Source organism: Solanum dulcamara, chromosome 8 (genome assembly GCF_947179165.1).
Source record: "Solanum dulcamara chromosome 8, daSolDulc1.2, whole genome shotgun sequence".
Taxonomy (NCBI): Eukaryota; Viridiplantae; Streptophyta; class Magnoliopsida; order Solanales; family Solanaceae; genus Solanum; species Solanum dulcamara.
In genome coordinates, this window is record NC_077244.1 from 32,013,976 (window position 1) to 32,033,582 (window position 19,607).

Here is a 19,607-nt window from a genome sequence, read left to right on the forward strand (position 1 = left end):
GAGACGAAGTCGGCTGTTTCGACGGCAAAAACGACAGCTTTTGAACGCCTTTATGCTGAACTAGAAGAGAAAGGTGGGGATAGGAAATTGTTCAAGCTAGCCAGGGCGCGGGAGAGAAGGGCACGCGATGTGGATCAAGTGAAGTGCATTAAGGACGAGCATGGAAAAGTATTGGTAGAGGAGACTCTCATTAAACAGAGATGGCAGTCATACTTCCATAAACTCTTGAATGACGTAGGGGACAGTTGTGTTATGTTGGGAGATTTGGAGCATATAGGGAGGCGTCAGTATTTTGGGTATTGCAGGAGTATTAAGGTCGAAGAGGTTAAGGGCGTTGTTCGTAAGATGCGCTGGGGAAAAGCAACCGGACCTGACGAGATTTCTGGGGAATTTTGGAAGAGCGCGAGCTCGGTAGGTTTGGAGTGACTGACTAGGTTATTTAATGTCATCTTTAAAACGGCAACGATGCCCGAAGAATGGTGGTCGAGCGTAATGATCCCTCTATATAAAAACAAAGGGGATATCCAGAGTTGCGACAACTATAGAGGTATTAAGCTACTAAGCCATACTATGAAAGTCTGGGAAAGAGTGGTGGAGATGAGGGTGAGGAGAGACGTGTCTATTTCAGAGAACCAATACGGATTTATGCCTGGACGCTCAACTATAGAGGCCATTCATCTTATGAGGAGACTGGTGGAGCAGTATAAGGAGAGGAAGAGGGACTTGCATATGGTATTCATCGACCTAGAAAATACTTACGATAAAGTGCCACAAGAGATACTATGGAGATGTTTAGAGGCTATAGATGTACCTGTGTCATACATTAGGGTGATCAAGGACATGTATGAGGGAGCCAAAACCAGGGTAAGGACAGTAAGAGGGGACTCAAAGCACTTCCTAGTGGTGATGGGGTTGCATCAAGAATCAGCTCTTAGTCCGTTTTTGTTTTCCTTGGTGATGGATGAATTGACGCGACAAATTCAAGGTGAGGTGCTATGGTGTATGCTTTTTGCGGATGACATAGTCCTGATCGATGAGACTCGCAGCGGAGTTAACGCTAAGCTGGAGGATTGGAGACATACCTTGGAGTCTAAAGGGTTTAAGCTGAGTAGGACCAAGATAGAGTACTTAGAGTTCAAGTTCAGTGAGACACCAGGCGCGACATGATTAGAAATGAGGCTATTCGGGACAAGGTGGGAGTGGCCTCGGTGGAAGACAAGATGTGGAAAATGCGACTGAGATGGTTTGGGCATGTGAAGAGGAGAGACACAGATGCCCCAGTGAGGAGGCGTGAGAGGCTGGCCATGGATGGTTACAGAAGAGGTAGGGGTAGGCCGAAGAAGTATTGGGGAGAGGTGATTAGATAGGACATGACGCAGTTACAGCTTACCGAGGACATGACCTTAGATAGGAGGGTGTGGAGGACCCACATTGGGGTAGAAGACTAGTACATAATCTCGTTATTTTTCCTTATTCGTAGGCAAATTAGCGCATTACAATTTCTTATGCTCTCATTTCTGTTATTTCTGTTATTATTTATTACTTTCTGTACTTTCTGTACTTTGATTATTCTATTTTATCTGTGAAGTTTTCGTTATTTATTTTCCTATATCGCTTTGAAATGTTTAACCTTATCTGATCCTTTTTTTATGTTTTTATTGAGCCGAGGGTCTCTTGGAAACAATCGTCCTACCTTGGTACACTCTACCCTCTCCAGACCCCACGTTGTGGGATTTCACTGGGTTGTTGTTGTTGTTGTTGATTTTCTTACTATTCATATTCCTATTCTAAGTAGGATTGTACATACCTATTCCTATTCTAACATTACCCAAATTGACCCCAAATCTTCACAAAATCACTACCAATCCCTTCATAAGTTTGTGCCAACTACCTAGTGTTGTCATTCCTGAACTCAAAGGCTGAAACCCACACCGATCTTCTACTTTTCACCGAGATTCTATATCTGATGTCTTCTTTAATCACATTTCTTTTGCATACCTATCAGATATTTCTAATAAAACCTTATGGGATTCGAATACCCCAAAATATCCAATAGGTGAGCTTCCTATGCTTTCCTTTTTAACTCGTCCACAACTCTAAACCTTTTGACAGAAGATCCATAGCCTATTACCCCAATCTCTGAACCACAAATTACTGGGAGTAACACTTAGTTACACCTTTAGAAATCCTAAATGTAGCAAATACTGAGATCTAAGTGCCTTGTCACAAGTTCTCTCAAGTCACCCATGACCAACATTCTCAATCCCGCTTATCTAACTATCCACGTTCCAACAATCACCTATCACAAATGTAGTCCTACATCTTAAAGCTTGATTTTTGATCCAACTCATATAGGTAATTCCCTTTATCGATCAACTTTAGCTCATTCACTTGAGGCTGCCATGGAATCACACACTTTAGTACACCATGAATCACCTTCCCATCGGTCATATTATGTTAATCATTTGAAATCTGAATCTAGCTGATTACCAACCTCAAAACCACCACAAAACTTATCACAACACTTGGCAAAAAATGTTTGTGGACTTTCTTCTCTAAATTTACTCAAACAATTACACCCTATTTGATTACAACAACATAGCCAGTGTAATTTCACAAAGCGGGGTCTGGATAGGGTAGAGTATACGCAGGTAGAGAGGTTGTTTTCGATAGACCCTCAACGCAAGAAAAACCATCCCAAAGCAATATAGAGAAAGAAATAATTGAAATGAAGAAAGTCATGGCAAAATACTGTATAACATGACAAATCCTCCTAAACAATAGACATAACAAGTTAAAACGATAATCAAACTGTAAAAGAAACCATAAATAATAATAATACTATGACTAATAGTATAGAAGAATAAGCAAGATAATGCTCAACTATCTAATTAACCTCCAACTCTAATCCATGTCCTCCATAACCTTCTATCTAAGGTCATTTCCTCGGTAAGCTGAAGCAGCTTCATGTCATGTCTAATCACCTCTCCCCAATGCTTCTTCGGCCTGCCTCTACATCTCCCAAATCCATCCATAATCAACATCTCACACCTTCACACTAAGACATCCGTGCATCTCCTCTTCATATGCCCGAACTGTTTCAACCTCATTTCTCACTTCTTGTCCTCTATCGAGGACACTCCTACCATGTCTCGGATATCTTCATTTCTAATCTTATCTATTTGATTAACATATGATATTATCACCATAATATGAACAAGACCCAAGTAATTACGTCGTTCTTCATAAGTCACATTTCCTAATGATGAGCCCTTAACCTTCCAAAAATCAAAATAGATACCTTTGTCCTTATTTTCCAAATGTTAAATTCCATTTCCTATCACTTTTACCGGCATAAATAAAAAATCCTTCAAATCTACTCGAGGAGTGTTCTAAAATACGATAAGTCTTTGCATTAAAGTTGAGCCAATCATGAGAATAGTATGAAACCACAAATCTTGGGCACCTGAAAGTCTTTCATGCCTTATTTGAACCTTAAAACTAAAACCCTTCCAAGTTAGTCGTATCCCAAGTACAACCCATCACACAACCTTGTCACCAAAACTACCTAGTTGCTTTGGTTACTTCACAAAATTGATTTTCGTTCCCGATATAGAACCTCAAGCTACCAATGCACTAATTCAAATATGTAAAACAATAAATCACTGCACACATTCTTACTAACATTCTAAGATAATTTCACACAAGCATACCCTTTGAAAACTCCTTCACCCACATGCTCATTATCCCAACATCAATTCACTCCTCCTAGTGTCAATTGATATTACTACCCCTTTATTAAATCTCTGAGATCCCTTCACCTAATTTGCTCGGACTCGGGTGCGGATATCCGTGACGGATGTGAATCTGAGAGTTGGATTCGACAAAATCTAAATTTTAAGATTCGGGCGTGCGAATCCGAGTATGGATACGGGTGCGGGGATTTGACTAAAAATATTCAATATTATATAAAGAAAGATATAGATATTTAACTTAAAAATTACATTGATGCCTTTTACTCCTTGTGCCCTAATTTTTAGCATTTTTTATTTTTTCGAGATTCAAATTTCTAAGTTTTGGACTATATATTTAAATATAAATTCTTTTTTGTTGAAACAAATATTTATATATTTGATAATCGTGTAAAAGAAATACTTTAAGTTATAATAATGTAATAATTAAAACTATTTAAAAAAATATGAAAAGATTATGATCAAAGAATAAGAAATTTAATAAAAAGGTTAAATATGTTCAATTAATAAGTTTATCCACTCTTCGGACCATTTAAAAGTATCAATTAATTATCAAAAATTGACATGCTACTAATTAATTTAAAAATTATAACTCATTTTATAAAAAGAAATATCATAAAGAGCATAACTTAGATATTGAGTAAATTTAATATTTACCGTTAGTTTCACAATTCAAGAAATAAAAGCCCAAATACAATTTACATACATGGTACAAATCATAATTAAAGTCCAGGTTCGTTTCTTCTCCTGTCTATTAAACAACTTTCGGTCGCTCCTCTGTTTTGGGCTAAACATGAATCAACTAATTGAGAGATCTTGCAAAGAAGCTCGTCGCTGATCTGAAGACGTCGCTGACAAAGTTTCACTCGACGACTGCAACTAATTGAAAGATCTTGAGACTTTAGAAGATCGTTGTTGATCTGAAGACGTCACCGGCGAAGTTCCTCTTGGCGACTATAACTAATTGAGAGATCTCGTGACTTCAGAAGCTCGTCGCTGATCTGAAGACGACGTCGGCGAAGTTACTTTTGGTGAGTGCAACTTCTTTTAGCTATTCTTTACCAAGTTCGTCGGAAGAAATGTCGTCAACTTTCAGCGGCGACGAAATTGCTCTCTTCTTTCCCTTGACTCTGATCAAAGTATCCGGTTGGAATTGACCGAATCTGAGATGCCCCCTGCACCCACGCCTGCACCAGTGTCGTGTCGAGACAGGTTCGGCTGCAAAAATGAAGAGTCCGCACAACATAGCCCTTCACAACTTGAACATGTTAGCACTCATAATTGATCCACCACTTCACGTGTCCTTATTAATTGATATGTTGCTCGAGTGTCCGTGGTAAAAAAACTTACTGGTTCTTTGTAGTTGAATGCAATGTCGATCTCCATCCCTCTAAATAGGTGAAATATTCGGTAGCTCCTCAAGTGAACCTTCAAACTTGCTAACGGTTAGATTCATTTTCATTAGTCAATTGCTCTACCCCAGTAGTCTCGCTCCATAAAAGTCCACTAATTCCACCACTTTTCTACACCATAACCCTCGAGAAGGTCGTAGCTAGATCACACCACATATTTCTACATGCCATATAACTGTAATGCATTACGCAAGCCAGCCAGTCCCTAGCCCAAAACATGTACCTTTGTCTTCAGCTCACGTCAATTTATAGACATGCTCCTTGCTAAAGAATTATCACTACTATCACCAGGGAAACTTTCCCCAATTGTCATGAAGCCAACAACCACGTTCTTCCAAGAACTCTCAACTCTTAATCTTCATTCAGTCGTCATGTCACCCCTCTCATATTCAACTCGTCATTTCAAAACCCAGTCAATAGCAAAAATTGTCCCAACTCATAACTCTAGTCGAGTAAACACATGTACTATTGTGTCAGTCATATCGTGAAACATTAAAACTCAAACCATTCAAATTCTTTTCTTGGCACTCCACTTCATAATATAGAAAGAATACTCTTCATACAAACCCCAAAAGTAGTTATACCATCTCGAACCTCATTATGAGAAACTCTTCTCCAAGTTGTAGCACAATCATTGTCCTCTTACATAATTTATTGGTTCTTCACAACTTTAACTATTCCTTAAAATAATGGTATATGTATCTATCTCATCACTGGACAGTTGAATCTTTGTTGATACATTCATGCCAACAAGACTACTCATGCCAACAAGACTACAGTAGAAATTTTTATCTCTGTTGAAGAATTTTTCATTCTCATCAGCAACTCATCCTTGTTATGTCTAACTTCCTTAATCGTAGTACTTAAGTCACAATCCTTGTTATCAAGTTCTTTCGTCAATCCTTTCTAAAAGAAAGTTCTTTCGTCAATTCTACCACTCCTAATCGTCAACTCTCTCCCTAATACTGGCAATGCCATAAATGTACTTCTGCCATTGCTGAACAACTAATCAAAGAAGATAATGTGATCATGAAGTTCTTCACATCATTATTCGCATTTCCCCACGAATTTTACCAAGCTGCATAATCTGTGTGACATATTACTTTAGACTTGTGCGGGATCTTACCTCTTACTCAACAATAAAAGAGAGGACAATTTCTTTCAAAAACTATGTTTCCCGCAGTACCAATCCAATGATCCATGTGAATGAATGAATATGCATGATCACAATAATAGAATAAATTAGAATGCAATAAGTCTATTTTCTCAACAAATAATAATAGGCTACAAGCCTAATCAATGATCAGTACACTTTCATATCTGTGCCTTTAGGCTATATTTTCTCCATTTAAACAAGTTGCTTTCAATACGCTACCCTGCATAACATAAATCTCTCGTAACAATAAAAATTCAAGAGGACCGAGTAGTACTCAACAACAATATGATTCATAAGTCATAAGTCCACTATCAGCTAAATCCCAATCTCAGATTCCACAATAACAACTCAAATGTCAAGTCATAGGCCATTTATCAGCTAAATACTCAAACATCGAGTCAATCAAACTACCATCCATACAATGCTCATCATGACAAAACAAACCCTCATATACGATAGAATGTATCAAACAACCAAGAAGATAATATATGAAACAATCTTTCTAAATCTTAAGCCATTCATTGACAAAACCCCATTTCGAGTATCACAATCTCAAAATCATCATAAAATACTTCAGCTCAGTATTTCGCCCAACCTCATAACATGCTTTACCCACCCAAGCGAAGTCTGAAGAAAAATAAGCCATAAACTACCTTGAATGCTGAGCAAACGTGCCACGAACCATCAGAAATGTGCCTTTTCTAAACAACCTCAAATTACTACCAATCTATCAAGACTATAATCTACAAGTTACTACGAGCCTATTGATACCCATATAGCCATACTTCTATTCCAGGCCCCAAAAGTCAACCCTGAGGTCCCAAGGGCAAAACAATAATTTTTTTAAATATCTGTTTACCCATTAAGGTAAACAACAACAACAACAACATGTCCAATGAAATTCCATAAGTAGAGTCTGGGGAGGGTAAGATGCACGCAGACTTTACCACTATCTCATGGAGATAGAGACACTGTTTTCGAAAGAGCCTCGGGCTCAAAAGTCACAGTCCCAAGTAAGAGAGAAAAACAATATATATAGCATAATGACAAAAAATAGACAAGAACAATAACGATAACAAAGTAATGTGTTAATCAAAGACAATAACAACACAACTATAAAGGCACGCCTAGACCTACAACCCCCCTAAACTGACACACAGTAGGACACCATTCTATCCCAACTAACCTTCTACCCTAATTCGCTACTTCCACTCCTTTCTATCTAAGGTCATGTCCTCGGTGATATGGAGTAGCGCCATATCTTGTCTAATCACCTCACTCCAATATTTTTTTGGTCTACCCCTACCCCTCCGCATAACCCCCAACTCCAATGGCTCGCACCTCCTAACTGAGGCGTCGACACCCCTCCTCTGCACATACCCAAACCATTTCAGTCTCGCTTCTCTCATCTTGTCTTCCACAGATGCTGCTCCCACCTTCTCTCGAATAACCTCATTCCTAATCTTATCACTCCTAGTGTGTCCACACATCCATCTCAACATTCTCATTTCTGCAACATGCATCTTCTGAACATGAGAGTTTTTTATTGGCCAGCACTCCGCTCCATATAACAACGCTGGTCGAACCACCATTTTGTAGAACTTACCTTTAAGTTTAGGTGGTACTTTCTTATCACGCAGGACTCTAGAGATAAGCCTCCATTTCATCCACGCTGTCCTAATGCGGTGCGTGACATCATCTTCATTGTCCCTACTACTCTGGATGATAGATCCAAGATATTTATTGTTTTCTGTCTTAGGGATAGGTTGAGTGGCAAGCCTCACTTCCGTACCCTCTTTATCCATTGCAACACTAAATTTGCACTCCAAGTATTCTGTTTTGGTCCTGCCCAATCTGAGCCCTTTGGGCTCCATCGTTTGTTTCCAAACCTCCAACCTATCATTAACTCTGTCCCGAGTCTTATCTATCAAAACTATATTGTCCGCAAATAACATACACCATGGAACCTCTTCCTGAATAGACAGTGTCAGCTTATCCATAACCAAGGCAAAAAGAAAAACATTCAGCATAGATCCCGATGTAGTCCCATCTCAACAGGAAAATGCTCTGAGTCACCTCCCACCGTCCTAACTCGAGTCTTGGCTCCAACATACATGTCCTTTATCACCCTAATATACCCCATCGGGACACCTTTAGCCTCTAGACAACTCTAGAGAACATCCCTCAGAGCTTTGTCATTGTTATGAGCCTTTTCAAGGTCAATGAACACCATATGGAGATCCCTTTTTCTTTCTCTAAATTTCTCCACCAGTCTCCGCATAAGATGAATTGCTTCAGTAGTCGATCGCCCCGACATGAATCCGAACTGGTTCTCTAAGATTGACACTCCTCTCCTCACCCTCATCTCCACCACTCTCTCCCAAATCTTCATAGTGTGGCTTAGCAATTTGATACCCCTGTAATTATTACAGTTTTGGATATCACCCTTGTTCTTGTACAATGGAACCATAGTACTCCCCTCCATTCATTGGGCATCTTAGCAATCTTCAAAATAACATTAAACAACTAAGTCAACCACTCCAAACTTGCTTTGTCAGTGCTCTTCCAAAAGTCCACCGGAATCTCATCGGGCCAATCGCTCTCCCCCTCCTCATGCTGCTAATTGCATGTCTATCCTACTCAACCCTAAAGCACCTGCAGTACCCAGAGTCTCGAAGACTATGAGAGTACGCCAAATCACCAGTACAATGTCTCAGTCTCCTTTTTATTTAAGAGTCTGTGGAAGTAAGCTTTGCCACCTTTGCTTGATAGTGGTCTCATCCACTAACACTTCACCTTCCTCGTCCTTGATGCACTTTACTAGATCTAGGTCGCGGGCTTTTCTTTCTCTTGCTTTGGCGACCCTATACAATCTCTTATCCCAACCTTTTTCTCCTAACTCGACATACAGGCATTCAAAAACTGTCGTCTTAGCACTGGCGACCGCCGACTTCGCTTCCTTCTTCGCCTTCTTATAGATATCTTTAAGCCTACTCTTCTCCTCCTCGCTCACACACTCCAACCACTCCGTATAGGCAACCTTCTTGGCTTTCAACCCAAATCTGAAATTTCGTCCAAAACAGAGTTCAATTCGACTCAAATCATCAAAATATGATTTCTTAACTTTAGCTCCAAAATGTCAATTGTCATGCTCATACTCAGTTTTAAACGATGAAATAATGAACAAATCAGAAATTTGATGCCAAAATCAGTTTACCCATAACGTAAGGACCTTAAGCTCCAAAAAAATCCAATCACAAATCAATCTTTAAACAAACGATTTTCAATTTCTTAACTTTGGGGGTGTCAAATCTCAACTTTTATGAATCAAGGCATGAAAATTTAATGGTTGTTCTTGCGAAATGAACAAAATACAGTTAGAAACACGTACCAACATTAATACAAGGAAAATGCATCAAAAATCGCGTCAATCAGAGCTTTCTATCTCCCAAAATGTCATAATTATGAAAATGCTCGAAGTTGTGCTTTTATAAGTCACTGACACCTTTCGTGGTGATACCGCAGTTGTGACGAAACACCCTTCAGGAATAACTCTTTCACTAAAAAGGGCATAACTCCCTCATACGAACTCGAAATCTGACGATTCTTTTTGGAATGGTTTCAAAATCATGGTATAAATCTAATGGTTCAATCAAAAGACCATTTAGAGCTCATTTGTTTCCGGTGATACCATTACAACTCAACAACATCGAAACACCAAACTTCGAATGAACACCCAAAACTCATCCAAGACCCTGCGAACGCAAACCAATAGTGCAAATCAATCATAAAACACGTTTCATACCTGTTGAAATCATCAAATCATACATGTTGTCTTTACCAAAAGTTGACTGTGGTCAAATTTAACTTCCTTAAAACTCAAAAATTCAATCAAAAGGCTCAAATCATTCTCGAACATCTCGGGACCTGTATCAACCATTCAATGAAGTCAAAAATCGCCTTTCAAACCTAACGGAACTGTCAGATCAGGAAACCAACCTCATTAATCCAAATTGTTGACTTGGTCAAACTTATCAAATTTCAAACCTTCAAACGTTGGAAAGTCTCAAACAAATCCTCATTCGATCACCTCAGTAGTTGTGCCACTCATTCTAACTAGTTGAAAACAACAATTAAAAGCTACGAGAAGGTTCAAACTGGGAAATGGGTCCAAAAGAACAAAATTACCATGCGGGTCGTTACAACTTACAAGTAGAAATTGTTAACTGAAAACAGTGTAGGAAGACAATAGATAAATTTAAGTGGAAAAGTATTTCTCGCCATTATATAGACTTTCTACTCTATGCTTTTGAGCATTTTAACAATGATACGATGACTTCATGTAGGCCAACATGTCTTTCTCTATTTTCAATTATAAGTAGTTACTTTTCTTTTTTAACCAAGAATTTCTCGAAGGCCAGTGGCACACAGTTTGGAACTCGATGTATAATAGACTTGCTCTTTTACCCTCCTCTACTTAAATACCAGGCTTTTTTCGGCTGGCCTTTGAACTCATGGTGTGCACCTAACCCGCGCTTCATGATCGCTCTTTACTACTAGAGCAAACCTTGGGGGCAATCAGAAGCAGTAATTTAATTTCGCTTTTCCCGTTGACCTTAAACTGAAATATGGATATTTCTTTTTAATAAACATCAAACTTCTAGCTAGCAACGACTAGTATTATTTTTAATCCCAAAATAGTTCAGCAGTAAAAAATTATATAAAGGTGATAGTGTGATACAAGACTACAAGTATGAGAACTAAGACAATTCGTTAAAAAAATCAAGGCTAATACGTTGAAGTTTGTTAAATAGAACTTTCAAATTTCACATAAGTAGTACAATTGCAAGTCTTTCTTTTTTATCTCTAATTTCTAAACTTGCATTTTACATGTGGTACATTTTAACAATTTTGTGTAATTTGCATTTTGGGCCAGTTGTTTATGTTTTTTGATTTGGACTTTTTTTTTGATATATAAAAAGGCCCAATGACCATATTTCATTAATTGTTTTTGTACAATAATAAAAGTAAATTATCATGATCATAATTGTCTCCTATAAAGTTTTTTTGTAAAGTTCATATAATTTCTTAGGAAAGCTTCGTTGGAATTGCTAATGATTGTTGTTGCTCCATGACTTCCATTATGTCATTGCTTTAAAGTTCAGAGTCTCTCATTGTATTCTTCTTTTTCTTTAGTGGTTAATTTTAGTTGGCCAAATTTTTTATTTTCTGCATTGATCCAATCTCCTAATAGGAAAAAAAAATCTCTTAAGCTATCCTAGTTGATGAATGTTTGCGCTCTTCGATTTGATATCTATCATGCTAAAAGCTCTCTTCGAAGCTACTAATGTTTCTTGAATACCAATAAATCTCGAGTCATTCTTGAAAGTACTAAATGCCTTTCCGTGCCCCTGTCACCATGCTAAAAGCTGCTCATTACCTACATCTATAATAGATTCCGATCCCTGATTAAGATAAGTATGGAATTCATTTTCAGAACCCATAGATGAGATAATACCAATAATATCATTCATATCTGCCCACACTTCATCTATTCTAGCCTCAGAAGTTGGAGGAGGTGCACTTTCAGAATTTGCCATATGTTTATACTTGACATAAATCAGTTGAGCAAAAACAAGCATGCTAGTTCACAATCTTTGAGAGGTGGCTGTTCAGTTTCAAAATTTTTATAAATTTTCCGAACAAGTCCTTTTGCACCTCGTAATTTTAAAGATGAGCTAAGTAAAGTAGAAACTAAATAAATGTGGGGAGTAGGAAAAAACATTTTTAAATTTCAAAATCATTTCTTCAACGGCTGGTGTATATTCATCTATTGCTTTATATACTTGGAAAATACAATTAAAATTCCACATATATACCATTTGTGTAATAGTAAGCTAATATGTACCAAAAAATTGTTTTGTGGCATAACAATTTTTTTATAAAAAATTAGTAAGCTCATTAATTTCTTACGTTATGTCTTTGGCTTACCCCCTAGTTGGAAGTACAAGAGGAGGTCGAGCTCTAGACCGAGATTGACTCTGAGCTGGAGCTTCTGTAACTGGACTAGTGGGTGTTTCATCTAATTTTTCTTCTTTCTCATTCATATTACCATAATCCCTAAATTGTCTATCCTATCATTCGTGATCTAGTTGCTCCTCCAAGTTAATATCAAAACTGACGAAGTTTCATCCACATGAGTATAATCGTCTGTGCTTTTTGTAGTTTTAGGAGGAAAAAGATTACTAGAACTAGCACCTTTTGTTACTCTTTTCAGAAAAAGTTATGGTTATCCTAATACCTTTTTAGGAGCCATAATATAACAACATTATAACCTGTGTAAATGTGTAATCTCACAAGTGGAGTGTGGTGCTTACGCAGCCTTACCCCTACCTTGTGAAGGTAGAGAGATTATTTCTGATAGAGTTATAATAAAACAAATACAATAAAATTAAATGCAAAAAATAATTGAAATATCATAAATTAAATACAAAAATTAAAGAAAGTAATAGATGGAATGAGAGTACCAGACGTCTGCATAAAAGTAAAAAGCTATAACGGTAAGCCATAAATAAATGTTGAAATTTGGAGCTTGAAAATTGCTCCAAATATTTGCCCATTTCACAAAGAAATTGATAGCACTTAGTTGATTAACAATTTAGAGAGGATGAGAGAATTGAAAATTGTGGGGGTTTAAAATAAAAAACTTTAGGGGGGTTAGGGCTGTATTGGCCGTTTCCAATGACTATTTGTGCAAATCAGCCATTTCCCCCCTTACAAAATCATGTATGCTACTGGGATGGTAATGGGTTTGGACCGGTCTGGGATGCCAGGTCCAAACCCCAAACCTGTCCCATCCTACCCCACCTAAACCCATCCCACATCCCGAACTGGTACTAGGATGGACCGGGACTTGACCAGGCTGGTTCGGGATGCCCCCCCACACACATTAACCACCCTTAGTCCGTTCATATTAATTTGACACGTTTCATTTTTGACATTCTGAAATGTTTGACACTTACATTTCTAAACAATATCCACAAGTTTCAAGAATTCAAATTTGTAAAATTGTTTGAAGTTCTCACTTTGTAGTGATGTTTTTATCTGTCAAATCGACTTTTCAACATTGCTTTTGTTACAAATGAACTTAGACTCATTCTTAAGTGATGTACATAACACATATAGATAGCAAATTTGTAGGGATCTCTTTTATTTCTTTCCTTACTTAGCACATGATGTACATGTAGAGTTATATTGCTTACCATTTTGAATAATACTACAAGTTATTCTCTCTATTTTGTGAACATGAGAGTCAATTCCATCCCTGTTTGGGCTTCTGGTCCATGCTCTAGTTCGGCCTGGGCTTAAAGAGGGTGTGAGAGTGCCACATTGATTGGGAAATCGACTAGTAATTTGCTTATATGGAGGTGGACAATCCTCACCTCATTAGTTAGCTTTTGAGATTGCATTAGGCCCAAGTGTCATAACTTACAACTTTAATATTTTTCTTTTGCTATCACTAATATACTCCTGTTTCATTTTTGTCTTAGTTTGATTCTAAGTGCGCAGACTCTTCACTTTTGATGCCGCACCTGTGTCGGATTCTCCGAAAATATACTACTTTTGGAGAATCCGACACGCACCTGCTGACACATTTGAAGAGTCCGAGCAACATAGGTCTGGAGTATCCATAGAGTTTAAGTGTGGAAGACTTTTAAATCTTGTAGTCTTAGATCGTGTATATTATAAAAAAAAATGTCCTTTGATTAAAAATTAGGCACAGTTAACATGTCCTGTGGGTTGTTGAAATTGAGGAGTTATTGATACAGAAAGTAATATTCTTTTTAGACAGACTAAAAATAATTATAAGACACAAAGTGAAACAGAAGGGGCAATGTATAAGTAACAACAACATACCCATTGAAATCCCACTAGGTGGGGTCTAGGAAAGGATGAAGGGTAGAGTGTACGCAGAACTTACCACTACCTCGTGGAGGTAGAAAGTCTATTTTTGAAAGGGCATTGTATAAAATGAAAGTAGCATTTTAAATTGTTTCCAATCAGTATACCTTGTTATAAAATGAAAACGGAGGGAGTAGTTCTTTAGGTACTTGAGTTGCTTGTTACTTTGATGATTTTGTGCTCCATAGAGTAGTTTGAGCAGAATTTTTCTGGGTTTCAAGGGCTGGCGGCTGTAGGACTCACCTCAAAAGTAGACCTAAACTATGATTACACAAGGTTGCATGCCATGTTTCATAAGATATAATGATGGTAATTTAATGCTCACGAAGTATGAGAGGAATAGTTTACAATTACAATGGGTTGTCAAATGGCTGAGTGGCAACTGTTCTGGCCCTAAATTCATTTGTGAATACAAGTACCAGACTAAATTGGACAAGTAGGAAGTCCCAACACAAATTATTTGGTTTATACACAAGGGCTGCTATGGCTGATTCACATGTCTTACTGCACTACCTTTTCCCTATTATCTGTTTTAAACTCATATTAACTGTGCCTAATTTTTAACCCATCTATCTGATATTGCTTTTGCAGGTGTTAGGGCTAGTGCAGAGAAACTCATTGAAGAAACATGTGCTATGAATATAAATCGACTTATGTCAAATAAGTCTCGAGTGATTAATAAGAGTTCTCTGTCTGAGCTTTTCATCTCATTCATCGCAAAGGTAGTAATTGGTCTAGGGCTCTATGTCTGTTGTGTTTGTCATATGATGTTGATACCTATAGACTCTTTTCATATTTACTTTTTATGAATAGTTATTACAATCTTGAAAAATGATTATTTTTATAACAATGTTGCAAGAAAATTAACTTCATTTCTCTACGTAGTTCTGCGACATCAGTTCAAAAGCCTCTGCTCAGGGAATCAGCCCATTTACTGGCCAGTGGGAAGACATTGGGAGCAACATGAGATGGCTGCCTAAAACATATACAATATTTGTAAAATCTCTCTCTCTCTTATGCGCGCGCACATCCCAAATACCCACACCCTTTTTCCCCGTCTGCACCCACCTTAAGAAGCAAAAGAAAAGTATAAACCAGAAAAAGCATTAAAAAGCTGTTGCAGGTCTACACCTTTTTTTATAAAAAAAAATTGTTATTGTTTTTGATTTTCAAGTTACTGTATCCAGGTTGAGGATCCCTTTGAGCAGCCACTTAATTCAGCAAGGGGTGTAAGCAGTAAACAGCTAACAAGAATAGAAGAAGCATTCAGGCGTACCCACTTTATGCTTATTTCATCGAATCAAAACGAGAATGAAGTTATTTCGACTCTTGTTAAGCCACATGTATTGAAGTTTGTGGCAAGAACACCTGGTAACCAAAATAACTACAGTAGAAATGGCCTTGGGCCACAATTGCAGTCTCAGAGAGCTATAAAGCCACCATTACAAGCACATCATCAGCTTCAGGCCCAGAGAGCTATACAGCCACCATTACGAGCACAACATCAGCTTCAGGCACAGAGAGCTATATATCCCCCATTACAAGCTCATCAGCTTCAGGACAAACGGATGAACAGGAATCAGAATTCAACGGCGCAGGGACCAACACATGCTATTCGTATTCAAACACAGACAGTATGGAGGCCAAAATCTGACAGATAGGGGTGTGAATTTGGAGTTTTGCTGCTGAAACTAAGTATCTATTCAAGTGCTTTTACATTTTTTTTTCTTTGGGGTGGTTATGGGGAGGGTAATGATAGCTTGGGTCCAGAGAGACTAACGAGTCTATTTGCCAATTTGAGAGAAAGACAATTGTCCTTTGAGGACATCCTATAAAATTGGAGCAATATAGAAAAGAAAAAACTTGATAATACATATTGCTATGTGCTGCCAGCACTAGTAATGGTGGATGCCGATGCAATGGATATATTCTCTTATAGGCGGCATCTTCCCCCTTTGCGTGCTTGAAATTATTATGGTGGTAGTCTGTTATACAATGATCAAATAGAAATGTATCATCAAGTAAGATTAAATCCAGCCATAGATTATAGTATGGCATTTCACGAGTTGTACTAAACCGTGGGTAAATGGAATCTAATTCAGTCCTTGTTCGCTTCGCAACTAAGATCAATTTATTTTAATTTTAGCCTTGGGTTGAATATCAATAGAGAAAGGGGATAAGAGTTCAGATTTGTGGTTCGTACAAAAAGTTAGGAACACCATTCTCAACATTGTCTTTTCTTGGTGTTAGATGTTCTGTAAAAGAAAAAAGGAGAGTTCAATGCTTTAGCAATATTTCTCCTATGGCCTCTAAAATGAATGCCACAGGACCCCTAAATTTATCAAAATTTGTGGATCCACGCTGTTGTCACATCAGGATGTGGTTATACACAACTTCAATTTTAACAATTACAAGACTCAAAGGAGGAGACCAAGTAATTTGACCAACGAGTCCTGTGGCTTTTTTCATGAATTGAGATGTGCATTTTCCTGCATAGGTTATAATATTGGTCAACACAAACATGATAAATAGTTTGCTCCTTCAGATAAATCCAACTTCAGTACATCCTCTATAAGTGAATTTAGAGCTTGATACGTGTTCAGTATTCACCATTGCAATTAAGAGCTACAACAGAAATGACTAGAAAGAGATGGTGACATTATTAAAGATGGACTAACTTTGTGCCGGTTTATCTATATTTGAATTATATTTCATTTCAATTTGTTTGTCTGATTTTGACTTGACACATAATTCAAGAAAATATAGACTTTTAAATCTTGTGCTCTTAAATTAAAGATATGTATCAAAATATCCTTTGATCTTGTGGTTTTAAACATGTCATGTAGAAAATTAAAATTTAACAGTTGTTAAAAAAGGAAAGAGATTCTTTTTGAAACGGACTAAAAAGGAAAGTAAGACAAACAAATTGAAACGGAGGGAGCACTAGATCGAGGTGAGGGACAATGTTTTTTTTTTTTTTAGTATTGAGAACGCAAATGAAGGAGACATGATTGAAGTTAATATTAACATAATATGCCTCATAGAATGTTACATTCAACTTGCGGAATATTATACAGGGAGCCTGCTAGAAAGGCTAAAACAAAGACATTGTAGTTGGTCAGATGTATGTATGAGATATGTTTGCATTGGCCTGAAAGTTGAATTGTGGACTTCGTCAACAAAAGTAGTTTTTTCCGGGTTGAAACTCTTTCATGGACCTGAAAAGAACAATCCAACAGATAGTAAAGAGAAGATTCTAGCAGGGAAGATTTAAAGTATTTAGTATGAACAGATTAAGAGATTTATCCTCATGGGATGTTTCTTATATTGTTTGTATTGCTCTACCAATTACAACAATTATTCTCTTGTGAGTCTATGAAGTATCCATTCCAGTTTAGCTTTTGATTTCCTATTCTAGGCAACAATAGAATTTAACATCTTTAAATAACCAGCTAAAATAAATGGGAGCTCAATCTTGAGGTCATTCCGATCGACAACCTTACGACTCAACATAAGCTCTTGGTGATGGATTTAGGGATCAAGATGAAGAGGAAGAAGAGGGTCAGGGATGACTGACCTAGGATCAAATGGGGGAGTTTGACCATGGCTAGTGCCCTGGAGATGGGAGACAAATTGAAGGATATGGAGGCCTGGGATAGTAGTGGGGATGTAAGCAGGATGTGAGATAGGATGGCTAGTTGTATTTGGGTTGTAGCAAGAGAAGTGTTGGGAGTCTCAACAGGTAGTCGTGGTCGGCATCGAGGGGACTGGTGGTGGAATGGATAAGTGCAAGGGAAGGTGGAAGCAAAGAAGATGACGTATGCGAAGCTGATAGAAAGCAAGGATGAGGTGGAGAAGTGGATGAATAGGGAACTTTATAAGATAGCAAGGAAGGAGGAAAAGTCGGTGGTTTCGACGACAAAAACGATAGCTTTTGAACGCCTTTATACTGAACTAGAAGAGAAAGGCGGGGATAGAAAATTGTTTAGGCTAGCCAGGGCACGAGAGATAAGGGCACGCGATGTGGATCAAGTGAAGTACATTAAGGACGAGCATGGAAAAGTATTGGTAGAAGAGACCCTCATTAAATAGAGATGACAGTCATACTTCCATAAACTCTTGAATGAAGAAAGGGACTGAGAGATTGTGTTGGGAGATTTGGAACATACAGGGAGGCGTCACATTTTCGGTTGTTGCAAGAGTGTTACGGTCGAAGAAGTTAAGGGTGTTGTGCATAGGATGCGCTGGAGAAGAGCGACCAGACCTGACAAGATTCTTGGGGAATTTTGGAAGAGCGCAAGCTCGGTAGGTTTAGAGTGGCTGACTAGATTATTTAATGTCATCTTTAAGACGGCAACGATGTCCGAAGAATAGATGTCGAGTGTAATGATCCCTCTATACAAAAATAAGGGGGATATCCGGAGCTGCAACAATTATAGAGGTATCAAGCTTCTAAGCCATATTATGAAAGTATGGGAAAGAGTGGTGGAGATGAGGGTGAGGAGAAGCGTGTCACGACCCAACCCCGTAGGCCGCAACTGGGTTCTGACCTGGACCCTCTCATGCGTATTTATCAACTACACTTAAGTTGAACCGTGTGTGATGTGATACTATATACAAAAACCCCAATAGTTTAAAACTTTTTCATGTACATGTAGCCTCTTTCATTTGTTTCATATCATGAAAGGGCATGCGAGCCGACAAGGCTGCTATAACAAAAACATTCACAACATATCTAATAGGCAACATCGAAACTAACTCACAAACAACCCACATATACATATGTCTACAGACCTCTAAGAATAGTAACATCAACATATGGCGGGACAAGGCCCCCGCCGTACCCCTGAATGTACAAATATATACATTAAGTGACCAGCATCAAATTTTAGGCTCCAGAACAGTGAAGCACTTCTGACACAGCTGAGAGGAACTCCTATGCTGATGGATCTCCAGAATAAACATCTGTACCTGCGGGCATGAAACGCAGCCCCCCGAGAAAAGGGGGGTCAGTACGATATATGTACTGAGTATGTAAAGCATAACATATCGTAACTGAGATCATAACTGAAATAGGGATGCAGGGGATAAGTATAACTATTAACAAATTACTGTATCTGCACCTTAGGACACGTAATCCTATACACCATCATATACTGTGCCCGGCCCTCTAGTGAATTCGGTGTCATCATCATTACTTCATAATCACATATCATCGTATCATAATGCATTTCATTTCATCATATCATCGTATACGATATCATACCATCGTATACGGTATCATCTTATCATGTATATCATCGTATCATACCCGGTTCACTGCGG

The 19,607-nt window shown here is 38.0% G+C and overlaps 1 protein-coding gene across 2 annotated transcripts in view; it reads left to right on the plus strand.

Moving 5' to 3' along the window:
* Positions 1–16,218, plus strand: part of LOC129900568 (protein HESO1) — a 42,629-nt gene extending 26,411 nt beyond the window's left edge. For both annotated transcript variants that reach the window (XM_055975569.1, XM_055975570.1), the window contains exons 7-9: positions 14,874–15,004; positions 15,168–15,278; positions 15,470–16,218. In XM_055975569.1, the coding sequence (XP_055831544.1) occupies positions 14,874–15,004; positions 15,168–15,278; positions 15,470–15,943 (716 nt within the window). In that variant the 3' untranslated portion in view covers positions 15,944–16,218. The remainder of the gene's footprint in view (positions 1–14,873; positions 15,005–15,167; positions 15,279–15,469) is intronic.
* The last annotated feature ends 3,389 nt before the right edge of the window (positions 16,219–19,607 follow it).